Below are 12,858 nucleotides of genomic sequence, written 5' to 3'. Positions count from 1 at the left end.
TGTGTGTTGCGTTAAGACACCGACTCTTCCCCTGTCTTCCCTATAAAAATGACGCAGAGGAAATTAAATTTTGACAGTCGGGACATAGCTTGCCAGTTGCTATGGTAGCAGCAGTCTGCCTGTTGAGCACTCCCTGTCCATTCTTCTTTCCTTTCTTCTTTTCTGAATTTACCACTGTTGATTACTATGCAGAGGACAGGTAGTCCAAAGCGAGGACATGCAAAGACCCAGAGGTGTTCCTGTCTGCCAGCGTGCAGCGGGCACTCGGTAAGGTGTCAGCTCCCGATTCTGCACTTTCTGCTTCAGGACTGATACAGTGGGGCAAAAAAGTATTTAGTCAGCCACCAATTGTGCAAGTTCTCCCACTTAAAAAGATGAGAGAGGCCTGTAATTTTCATCATAGATATACCTCAACTATGAGAGACAAAAGGAGAAAAAAAAATCCAGAAAATCACATTGTCTGATTTTTAAAGAATTTATTTGCAAATAAATTCAAACTCTATTTGTAATAGAGTTTGGCTTGTGAACTGGAAGTCAGCTTTCCAAACTGTGATAAATCAAACCTTTTTCACAGCAGATTGCATGAAATTGTCAATAAATGCAGTGATTACGTTTCAAAATGTGACAAATACAGTGCAGTTATAGGGGAATGTTTAGATTTGTCTTTGTTTTTGGTAAACCTGTTACTGTAAGTAGTAATAGATTTATGTCATAATAGAATAAAGATTTTTTTTTTAATAGATTTTCTTGTCCTTGTCATTGCAATAAATAGCACACAATCTATAATGCCCATCCAGGTCTTTATCTTCTTTATCTGTAACTGGGCCTTGCCCAGTCCTTTGTACAATACTTTCGCCATGCCTGATAGATCTCATTATCTGTAATGAGATTATAGAACTGTCTCATGTACTCATAAACTAATGAGCAAATTGGTTTTAATGTTCATATTTAGTATAGAATATATCATGTGATGTTGTGCAATCTTACCTGATTTAACAAGTGGAACAGTCAGATCGACACAAATAATCCATACGCTTCCCTCTATTTTCAATCACATAACATTGCAATGGGAAAGCTGGGACTTAAAAATAGATAAAGGAAAAATCCCACTGAGTCCTGGAGTAGTACAGGGGACAGATAAAAATCACTGCTGCAGGATTTGCCGACAAAAAGACACATGCAGTTTTAGGGGGATGTCTTGGAACAAAGAGTAGATTTCCCTCCCTCTGCGTTCACTTCACTAGTTTATAATGATGCAGAATTTCTTTATCCAACAAGCGGTGACATGACTCTGGCTTTCACTGAGAATTAATCAGAGGTCTGGGGACTTTACATTATAATTTAATCAATATGTCTTGGTTATTTTGTTTGTTTGCGTGATCTTGGCATATTTTACCTGGGGAAACTTGTTTTCATAATCTTACAGCACATGTCTAGAAATCCCTTGTTTGCAGCTCAGCATTTGGTTCTCAAGATGCTATGGAGTAAAAGCTGGGACTATTCAGTGTAATGAAAGCTCTGCCATGCATGTTTCTTTTAAGACTCTTAGTTTCTGTCCTATCGCCTGCCCCATTGCATATTAACCCTGAGTTACAAATAATTTTGAAATTTTTTTTTGTCCTTGCTCAAAGTGGATACGTGTTGTTCTAATCTGGGACACATAGAAATTAGGGATCTACTTTGTTAATCTACTTCAGTGATGCCAAAAAGGATCTGAAAAATGCAACCTCTTCTCTATAATAGTCCAGGGTCTTTGTCAAAAGTTTAGCTTTTATGAAAAAGATGTAATTATAAGAAAGTAGATGTTGTTGACAAGATCAATTATGTGTATTTTATTAACTAGAATAATTATAACTGATATATGGAAACGTTAGGTTTCCTTTGCATTGTTGAGATTCAAGTAAAAAAAAATTAAGAAACATGTAGTTGATAAAAACTTGAAACAATAACTATCCTTTAATACAAAAATAGTGATAAAGTTTGAATTAGATGCCCTTACTGACTTTAAAAAAAAAAAAATCTCCCAAACAGCTGAATACGGTTTGTGTGCAAACTATTTAAAGACTTGTGACAGTGAATATTTCTCAGTTTTGCAGAGTGCCGCTGTGAGTCCTTAAACACAACAACCATGAAAACTCGACTCTGCCACGGAAGGACTTAAATAGATCCACCGGAGTTAAGAACTGCATACAATATAAAGAATAAACTATATGTTTTGGTATGTTTGCCTTGACTGCCACATTTATAGAAATTCATATTCAGATTAAACAAGACATGGTCTGTCGAGAGATAATAATTTATTATGAATGATTTATTCATTTAGCTTCAAATACAGATTGTGTATTTATAGAGGCTGTTATCAAATATTTATTTCTTAACCTTATTAAACTCTGTAAATAACGTGAAAAAAAATTAAAGAAATTATTGCAGTCCTACAAATTTCTGATAATTTACTATCTTTAGTACTACTTGTGTCGACATGCACTTTACAGAAAATATATTAATTTTTCCTTATGTTTTTGATATTTAGAAAATTTTATATCTTAATGCTTATCAGTCTGAAGTTGGTTATTGTTTAAATGGTAGATGGGGAAAATAATTGAAATCTAATCTAAAACTGGTCGAGTTTTAGATTAGTGAAAATGTCGTTTTAATACAGAATAGACCAGGTGAGAAGTCTTCTGTGTGGGTTACTAACATTGATAGAATCTTGGTTACTTTTGGCATATATTGAGAATTATTTCACATTTCTTACACTGCTGAGTGTTTCTCCACTCCAAACAACAGTCTATCTAAAAACATAAAATGCGAGTGCAGATAACTTAATCCTCTATTTTGTCACACGGTGGTTGAGATGTTCTAACAGAGATGTTTCTATGCTGTTACATTCCAAGAGCCAGAGAATGAATGTGTACGTACAGATTAGTGAAGCTGCCATTTTGAGTCGAGAACAAGAAATTATGTTACTTAGTAGGTTTAGAGTTGGGTTTTAGAAGCTCTACGACGACAGAGAGGATGATGCTCAGCTCACAAGCACTGGGTGCTGCCCCTCGGCAGGCCTCCACAAAGCCTGCCAGTCAGAAGAAAATGGGCTTTTATGGGCTTAAAGAGCCCAGAGCTAATATTACAGGCGACAGCAGAACTGAGGGGCCACATAACAGGCAGCACGAGATAAATAAGGATTTGTTTTGAACTGTGAATCATGCAATATTGTGCAATAAAAAATACGAGGCTTCAAATATGTATTATACGTCCTTTTTAATAACCTGCTCTTAAAAGGCTTATTTGTTGTACCATTGCATTTTTTGCCGTATTTAAGGGAAGGATAATACCCCTCATTTTTTCCACAGACTGTCAAAATAGTCTGAATAAAATATCTTTCATCAACACACTTATGGATTGCAATTCTAATGCCCTTTGGTAGTATTTTCTATAAAGTGTTTTTAGATTTTAGAAAGTATAAAATATTTATATTTAAAGTTGAAACCTTCTGGGCTGTTGTGGTTGAAGCTTTATCAATAGTTATGCTTTTAAATTATTGTTGGCCCTGGCAGATTTGGATTTAATCTGTAGCATAGTATTTTTTCTTACAATGAAAATAAAAACAAATATGTCTATCTTTCTATCTTTTAAGAGATGTCTATGTCATTTGTTATCAGGAACAAATGAGATAGATAAACAATGATAAATTTAAATCCAACTTGGTTAGCGGTATGAATAATTTGACCAGGCTGGGAATCGAACCTGCGACGGCCACATCAAGGACTAAGGCCTCCATATGTGCGCCACCACAGCACACCCAGTTAAAGATGTCTTTAACAAGCATGTAAGAGTGATAGCTCAGGATAACTTCTGAATATTCTGAATTTACAATTAAAGTTATATGATATGCAAAAAAGTCTTGGTTTAAATTGTATGTCAATATACTAGTGTCTTCTTGTTTTATTTAAATGCATATTTATTATTTACCAAGAAGATAAAATAGCCTTGGAAGGCAGTGTGCCTCCTCGGGTTCCTCTGACAGTTTATATTCATTGAGCCATGGACTTTGGTAATAGGAAACAATATCTTTCATCCATCAGATTCCAGCTGTCTTGTTTGGCACTTGACAGATCAGGTTTGCACGTTGATGCCATGCCAAGAACAATATACTTGTTTCAACATAAATTGTTAGTCTGATTGAGATCCAGGCTGTTTACTGTTCATGTCAGAGAGTGGAAGCCTGCTTCCCAAGAAAATGCTTTGAAGTGCTTTTGCTCAGTTTTATCCCAGAAAACGTGATGTCATTATAGCTAAGCCTGTTTTTATTGTTCATCCTCCCATTTTTCCCCATTGTGACCTTGTTTTCTTCAGTTTAGGAATTAATAGGGCTTTATGATTTTCCCATATGTTAATCCTGTTTCTCAGTGAGTTAATAATTTTATATTAAAATGATTAACTTTTTCCTCCTGCTCTTTTTTATTTATCCTTTGTTTTATGCATTCCCAACACCCACTTGCAACTTACAAAACCATAATGCAGAGCTGTGATATAAAATCCTATTAATAGCTTTGTGATATTATAGATTTTTTTGCCTTCAAAATAAAACAGTTGAATGAGCATACGCTAAGAATCCTTCTTTTATGATATGTAGTTTATAGCTTTTTATTAGAATGTGCAGCCTATTGTGAACAAGTTTCTTACAATTACACAGACTCAAAATCAAAATGAGTGAAGATCTTAGAGTTTACCATCATACTGTAGGGAGAACTTGCATTTGGAATTGCTAAATGTAATAACTCAAGCACAGACATTTCATAATTTTTCTTCTTGAAGGGAGTGTTGGTAACAATAGAGACACATATACAAGCTAAATCTAATTTAAATCATAACTTTGCCCTGATTCAGTTGGAAAACCTTTGTTCCCTGGTCCTGTTGTTCTGTGCAGGTGGTGACAACAATGCAACAAGAAACTAACAACATAACAGAATTATGATTCATCTTAAGCAGTATCTTTAGTCTCTTTCAGGAACTAAGGCAGCCTTGCTGTGACAGGAAGAATGGAGATGAAAAGCTGAAGTGCATATGCTTTTATTTTTGTTTTTCACAGTGACAGCATTATGGAACCATGTGCAAGCTCAAATGAAAAGCTCATTACGCATTTAGAATCTTATAATGTGGAAAATTAATATATAGTGTGTGATAGTTTTTTTTTTTTTTTTACATATTAGCTTTAATGGCTGTAGGGTCATCTGAAGTATAATGAGCCAGCACTTTATTTAAACAAACATAGTTGAGATATAATTATACTGTCATTAAAATTCAGATTCTTTATTGTCAGTGCTTGAGAATAAACAATGGGATATTATCATAGCCCTAAGTAGTAAGTAAGATCAACAAAATGCATCATCCAAATTATTTCCCATTTTACTGATTAAGATGAATAACAACAAATAAATAAATAAGTAAATAAATAAATAAATAAATAAATCAGCTTTGTGTTTGGTGCATGCCATGAGTGCCATGTCACTCATGGCATTCTGGCCATGACTGACAGATGCATCCAATTGATTCAGTTCTAATAAAGAATTGCAAAAGGGCACTGTATCTTTAAAACATAACAGAGGCGAGGATCCTTTAGTGCATGCATAACAGTGTAAACTCAAGAGAGTAACATGTCTCAGAATGTCTGAGGCAGAAAGTATGGATAGCAGACAAACACACAGCCAGCTTTTTGAGCTATAAGCAATAATGCGTCTCTTTTTTAGAATATTGCTTTAAGGCTTCCACACAAGAGAAAAATATTTATAAAAATATATCTTGGCAGCATTCTCTGAAACAGGAATATGTTATGTGACACATGGGATGTCAGTAAGACTGTTCTCTCCAAGCAACAACAAGTTGTAATATTAACTAGCACAAGGCTCTTCTGTTAACTCCCCCTGGTTTCTTCATTGGGTCGCCACATTTTATGGAGAAAAATAAATGGAATCACAGTGGAACTTTTCTGCAATAGGATTTTCAACCACCGGCCAAGTAATCAATTCATTTAAATTCAGGAATACTTACAGTTACTTTGTTATGCTACATCCTTATTTGTACTAAATTAACCTTCTCCTTAAAATGCTTGGTTTCCTGTTTCTAATAAATTAGTTTTTATGTGTAATTTTCTAGGGAACAGATTATTTAATTTAATGTGGAATGAGGCTGAAAATGTGGAAAAAAATTAAATACTGTGAATACTTTAATCTTGAAGGGAAAATAATAGTGGTATCACTCAAATATCCAAGGTGATGATGGTTGAGAGGATCTCATGTTGCAGTTATGATGTATAACTGGTGGTATCATCATAGCAACTATATATATTTGTTTACATATAGCCTCTATATTTTAGTGTCAAAATCCACAAATCCCTCTGAGAAAGAAACTCCAACAGATGATGAAAATACTGTTAACAAATGAGCCCTGTAATTTTAGATCAGAACTTAAGAGGTTTTTCTGTCATTTACAGCAAAGTTTAGATTGTTTATTAATAAAAAAATTATGAAACTGAATAATTGCAAAAATATTGTGTACATAGTTTTTGTCTAAAACATCAATCTTTGTTTGTACTTGACTAATACTTACATTTTAAAATGCATATAAAGTAAATGTACATCTATATTAACTAATACGTTAGTTAATAATACTAATAATACTAATACTAAGTTACTAATTACTAATACATTATTGCCTTCAGTAAATCTACTAATAAGATTTCTCGGAATGAAATCGTTTTTTCAGAAAAACACATCATAGTTGATAGTTTAGATCCAAATGAGGATTTTAGTTTCATTAATATGTTAAACAGACGTGATATAAAAAATAAGCAACACTAAACAAATAATTTGGCTTTCAGTTTACTAAAAAATTTAATCTAGGTTTGCAGAAATATCTCAGAAATATTCACATAACAAGTAAGTTGTAAGCATTTGTCATGGGCACATTCACATGTTACCTGTTGAGGACATGTTGGAAGATTTAAGTGACCTCACTGCAGGACGAAGTCATTCTAGTTCTTCCATGAAGTCCATCAAGGATATTTTCAAGTAGTTGGAAAAAAACAGTTCCTGTTAGTACATGTCCCATAAGAGGGTGGGGAGGGGGATGTATCTCGGGAGTTTCTTACCTGCTTTGCACTCACAGAACGAGTCTCTGATTGGCTTGAGTTCTGAATGTCTTAGCAGGATAATGCTACATTCAGAGAAACTCAGGGATGCACAATTCGACTGTCAAATGGGGACAATTCTGTATTGGAGTGATGTTCGGCAACTTTTTCTTCCTCTTTCAAGGCTAGTGGTGGTTAGACACGTTGACAGTCTCTGAAGATGATAGGCTTTGCCAGAGCAAAGTAAACACACAGGAAACCTGCATGGACCTCGTTTAAAAGATGCATTGATTCATTGTGCTGAATGCAAAGAAAAGCAAAGAGGACATTAGGGTTAATCAGAAATTTAACCCTGCCATATAAAATTAGTTTAAAATTTTCTTCCTCTCTCTGTCTGGAGAGTTGAATTCACCATTATATTCACTGCCTGGAGCTCGGCTTGTGCTCACTCTTTAGTCACAGATGCACTTTATGTCGGAGATGAGTTTAATGGCAGCATTAAACATCCGTAGCCTCAGGTGCTGAATGCAGATGACTGCGCTGTTTCTGTCAGGTGGAAAGAAGGAGTGACAAATGAGGGTGATCATTCTCTTATAGCCATGCTATACGGTTGTACTTCTTTTGCGCAGGCATAGATGTCTGCATTTCACACATGATCACAGCCATACACCCAAATTGGATTCCCCCCATAAACGTGTTCGCCGTTGTCAGTAATGTTTAATGATGAAAAATTTGGCAGGGGAGACCGAGTGCTTTTCTAAATGTGCCTCAGTGTTTAAGTGTCCCTTGCAATTATCATCTATGAGATGGTGTCCTTTTTTTTTATTGATGACTGACGAAGTTGCAGTCCAGTGTTTCTTACTGCTACTAAAGATGACACACCTGAATCCCCTGCGGTTTATTTGACATGCAGTCATTATTCATCAACTGAATATTATGTAAACCTAGACTTGGAAATATGCATATAGGTACGCGTGTTTCTCGCTGTGCATGTGTTGTTTATTGCCAGTGTGTGTGTTCAGGTGTCAGCACCAAGAGCCAACAGCCTTGTAATAAAACACTGGTAAAATATTGAAAGTCATAAAAAGGCAGATAATTGGCTTTTTCAGGTTGGGTGAAATGGATCACTTCTAACACAGCAGTTGAAAAATGGCTGCTGAGAGGAGTGAGTCAGATGGATGGAGAGGACAGTGGAAGTTAGAGAATGGGCAGAAAAACCATGTATATATAGAAGACTGCAAAAAAAAAGAAATGAAGAGAAGAGAGGAAAATACATGTCCTCAAAAAGAATGAAAGATTAAAGAGAGTGGTGCACACTTTTAGAGAAAATTGGTGCACTAGAAAAAGAAAACATTTCTTTACTTTTCTTTCTTTCTCTGAATAATATTTTTTTTTTAAAAAAACCTTCAAAAGAAACAATACTTTAACTGCACTTGGACATGCTCGAGTAGTACCAGATTCTACCACTAGCTGGTGCAATAGAACATACGCATCTATCAATTCAAATTAGGACTTTGTATAATCTCTTAATTGCTTACTCTCACCGAGTCCTATTCCCAACAATCACATGCTTTGCAGATGTGCTGTGTGTGTGTGTGTGTGTGTGTGTGTGTGTGTGTGTAAGAGAGAAAGACAAAGAGAGAGAGAGTTATAGAAAACGTGAAATAGAGTGAGAGTGTCTGGCTACCAGCTCATGACAGTGAAAAGACAGATGACCCTGAGTGGAGGAACGGCCTCCCTGCCTGTATAGCATCTATCATCACTGAACAGACTTGTCTTCTACTGTTTGCTGCACTTCCCTTTGTGTGAGTGTGTACGTGCTCGTATGTGTGGGGTAATTACCCACAGATGAAACTCATGCTTAGCTGGAAAATAACTTGTCTTCCCTGTAACTACAGACCACAAAAATCACATGCATGGATGCACATGCACCCACAGATTCACAGAACATAACATTGAGTCTCTTAAAACTCCTGGAGGGAATTTCAACCAAGAACCAAGTCTTAGAGATATCCGTGATGTGCAAGTTTTGGCCCCATCATGAAGATGAGTCACCATATTTCACCAGTTTGTTTTTCCCCACACAGCATCTGTTATGCAAGTGTGCTCATACCGCGCACAAACAGCATGTTCTCCTTTACCAAAGCTACTGCTGTCTTTATAAATTAACCACTGGTTTTAAAGTTTTGTTGTTCTCTTTATGAATTTGTACAGATCAAAATCCGTCCGTCCGTCCGTCCGTCTGCTCTTCAAATGCAGTCACAAAATAAGGGTGAAAAGAATTAACACGTTTGAAAATTTGAGTCTAAAAAGTATGGGATTTTGAAATGTAACATTAGTAGGAATGTGAGAGAAAACGGAAGTAGCTACATTAATTCTGAAACACTTTTATTGATGATGTGTGGTTTTTAAAACCTTTTCCTCACTGAAATCTGAACTGTGTTGTTCATTTGCATTCAACATCCTCTAACTTGACACCCCTAAATAAAATCTGTCTTCAGACCCAGCAAAAAGAATGATATTTTACTGTGCTGCAATAAAATTATCATTAATTTCTGGGCAGTAATTACTAATAAGGATTTTTTTAAAAATGTAATGAGTTTTTTTCTTGTCTTTTTTTTTTTACAACACAAAGATGGCTAACAAAAAGTGTCATGAAATAGTTACATTTATTTTACCATGAGAATTTAAAGTGCCATCTACAGAAAAAATAAATCAAACTTCCAAACCTTGTAAAAGTCAGGCAAAGGGTAAATGTGTTACCCTCTGAGAAACATACGCATGCTGTAAAACAAAATATAAAACCTTTTGACAGAAAGGGGGAAAAAAACCCTTTGTTTTGGCACTGCTCTCTGCTATTTGACGCAGCGCTCAGAGAGAAGAATAACTGACTGATCTTTTGTCATTTATTTTTGCTCAACTCATCCCTCTTGAATAGCATGTGGGGCAACTGAGAAAAAAACATGCCGATAGTTCACCTTATCCAGAGGTGTCAAACAGGATCAAAACACTACAAACATTACCGTTTTAGAGTGGGGACAAAAACACCCACAGCCTCTTGACAGACACCGTTCACCTATCCTCAAAAGGCTGCCTGTTTCCTCGACATTTGTCTGAGCGGATCAGCAGAATCCCCAAAGGGCTACCTGAAGCTTTGATACTGCATCAACTCAGTGGAGTGGTTGTCACATCGAGAGGGGGCGGGGGACAAATGGGCTAAGGGGAAGCTAAAGAGTTGGTAGACAAGGGCTGAGGAGAAGGGTTGGGTGGGGCTTGCTTTGGGAGGAGTTGCAGATTTAAAGAAAAAAGGAGATGTTATGACTTGGAGATCAGGTAAAGACAAAAGTAAGTCGGAGCAGTTACATCTTTTCAGAATATACAGTTCTGAATTATTTCGGGTTATTGATATTTTTGTGATATTGTCATCTTTTGGTCTAAAAATTGGGTTTCCCGCAGAATTTATTGTCTGACTTAACACTCTCTGCCGCTGTTTACGTGGCCATTTTTCTGGAAGAATGAGACAGAAGGTCTCTCATCTCCTCTCACCCTCCTCTAAATGGCCATCAGTCAAAGCGAACATGCTCGCCTGATGATAAAGAGCTCCACGTGCTACTGACTGGCTCTTTTACTGCAATCACTCCCTTTCCACCCTCTCTTGTTATGCAGAGTATGAACTCAGAGGGTGTCTGTGTGCTTTTTCAGACAAGAAGGTGGTATTTCACAGCTCACCTTTTCAAAATGTCATAAAAAAGTGAAGATATGTATGCTGATGTCAAAGTATCCCAATTTAGCTGGGAGTTGTTAATGCATAAATTAAGGTCACTTCAGCATATTAATTTTTTTTTGTTATTTAACCAGTTTCTTGATGTGAGGAATGACATGCATGTGGGGGGAAAAAGCATCATGAAATGTACACAGTCAGTGTGCTTTTCTTATATCTTGAAAAAAATTTAAGTTCAATCGTTTTTAATAAAACAGCTGACTAAACGCCCATTACACCTGTGTATCTGTCTTTTGTTTCAATGGTATAGTAAGATAAGTCATAGGAAAAAAACACTCTCATCATCTTTTTACTTATTTGTCAAAGTGCGATACACAATTTGATCACCAAAACCTCTAGGAATGCACCGGTTTATTGGTGATCAGCTGATTTTTATATGAAAAGCCGATCTTAACCACTGATTTTATCTACTGCGGCACATTTATTTAAATCAGCTGTTATCTTCTTCTGCTCTGCTGTCAGAGAGGTTTGAGTAGCAGACCGGCCCACCAGATCAAGTCTATAGGTTTGCAGTTAACAATAGTCATCACGAGGTTGGCAACTCATCAACTTTTTTGCTACATTTGGTAACAGTTTAGACAAAAAAGATTTTTAGTAAATCGGTAATCGGTGATCGGCCAGAAAACGGCAATCGGTGCATCCCTAAAAGCCACATGCACAGTGAAACTTTATGAAGAAAAATCCAAAGCTGAAATTCAAATCTAATAACTTCTTGCTCCAAGCAAGAGGGTTAACAACTTCTCCGCAACCTTCCAAAAATCAACTCAAGAAACCCAATTAATTTTAACACAGTATTTTTCAAATGGTTTGGTTAATTAAAACTGTAGTTAAGTTGAGACTTTTGTGATAATGTGAATGAAATTGACTAAGCTTTAAAATGTTATTGCTTTGTAGAGAGATTTTGGAGGTTAATTATTTATTAAGTTTTATAAATGTACCTTATTTTGAGAGATTATTGGACTATGTGTACACCTTGTATTTAAATTTTCTTGTGCACATTTCACACCTACTGAGAGAGCTCCTTGAACACACACACACACACACACGCCCACACACGCAGTCACACAATTGGACGATGTCTGTGTCTTTTTCACTGGTCACGCACAATATCACACAGGGTTTTTGGAATTACTTGGATATCACAAAACAGCTGGTATCGCCACATTACTGTAGAATGTATCATCTACACTGTCAGTGCTCACCAATGGCAACAAGGACAGCAGCAGGGAGAGCTGAAGCCAGGTCAATGATCCTGTTTTCATGCTGGTTCATGCTATTATTACTTTTTTTTTTACTTCTTTTTGCCTCTTCTCCAGGGAACTCAGTCGACCAACCAGTCTGCTGCCCACTGAATGCAGCGTGGGGCCTGGTTTAGGGAAGGATGACGACCCTCTATCACCGGGGCTGGAGAGCCTTCCGCTCAGACTGATGCAGCAGGAATGCACAGCGGTCAAAACCCTGCTTTTAAGACTGAGAAGGACATTACAGGAGGTGGGTGATGTATTTTCACACAGCAACAAGCATATGGCCACATTTGATGTGCATTTATGTGGATTTACACTGCTGCCAAAAAGTAATTATCCCCTGATCACAGAACTTTCACATGTAATGCAGTTCTGAAGAGACTATCTGTTTTACTGATGGGAAACAAAGCTTTCCAAACCGACCTGGCCCTCTGTGAACAAAGTAATTGTCCCCTAATTCTAATAACTGATGGCCTTGATTGGCATCAAGCATTTGCGCTAACAAAACATACGTCTCTAAAGCTGCTGTGGAGGAATGTTGGACAAATCCTTGTAGAATTTAGTAAGTTCAGTCAGTGAAATTAAACCATTTAAAAACTGTGTCTTATTTAGAGGACCTTTGAAAATGAAGCGCCTTTTTATGGTTGTTCCACACTACCCCATCTGTATTTAATTTCAGACTGAGTAGTCTTATTTTGTTTTTACTT

At 36.4% G+C, this 12,858-nt stretch overlaps 1 protein-coding gene across 7 annotated transcripts in view; it reads left to right on the top strand.

Moving 5' to 3' along the window:
• The window catches only part of ccser1 (coiled-coil serine-rich protein 1), a 135,523-nt gene that overhangs the window by 30,021 nt on the left and 92,644 nt on the right, over positions 1-12,858 (top strand). For all 7 annotated transcript variants that reach the window (XM_044111488.1, XM_044111486.1, XM_044111487.1 and 4 more), the window contains one exon: positions 12,224-12,398. In XM_044111488.1, coding sequence (XP_043967423.1) covers positions 12,224-12,398 — 175 coding nt within the window. The remainder of the gene's footprint in view (positions 1-12,223; positions 12,399-12,858) is intronic.

Source organism: Gambusia affinis, linkage group LG03, assembly GCF_019740435.1.
Source record: "Gambusia affinis linkage group LG03, SWU_Gaff_1.0, whole genome shotgun sequence".
Classification (NCBI taxonomy): domain Eukaryota; kingdom Metazoa; phylum Chordata; class Actinopteri; order Cyprinodontiformes; family Poeciliidae; genus Gambusia; species Gambusia affinis.
The sequence above is the reverse complement of the archived record's forward strand: the minus strand, read 5'-3'. Positions and strand labels throughout refer to the sequence as shown.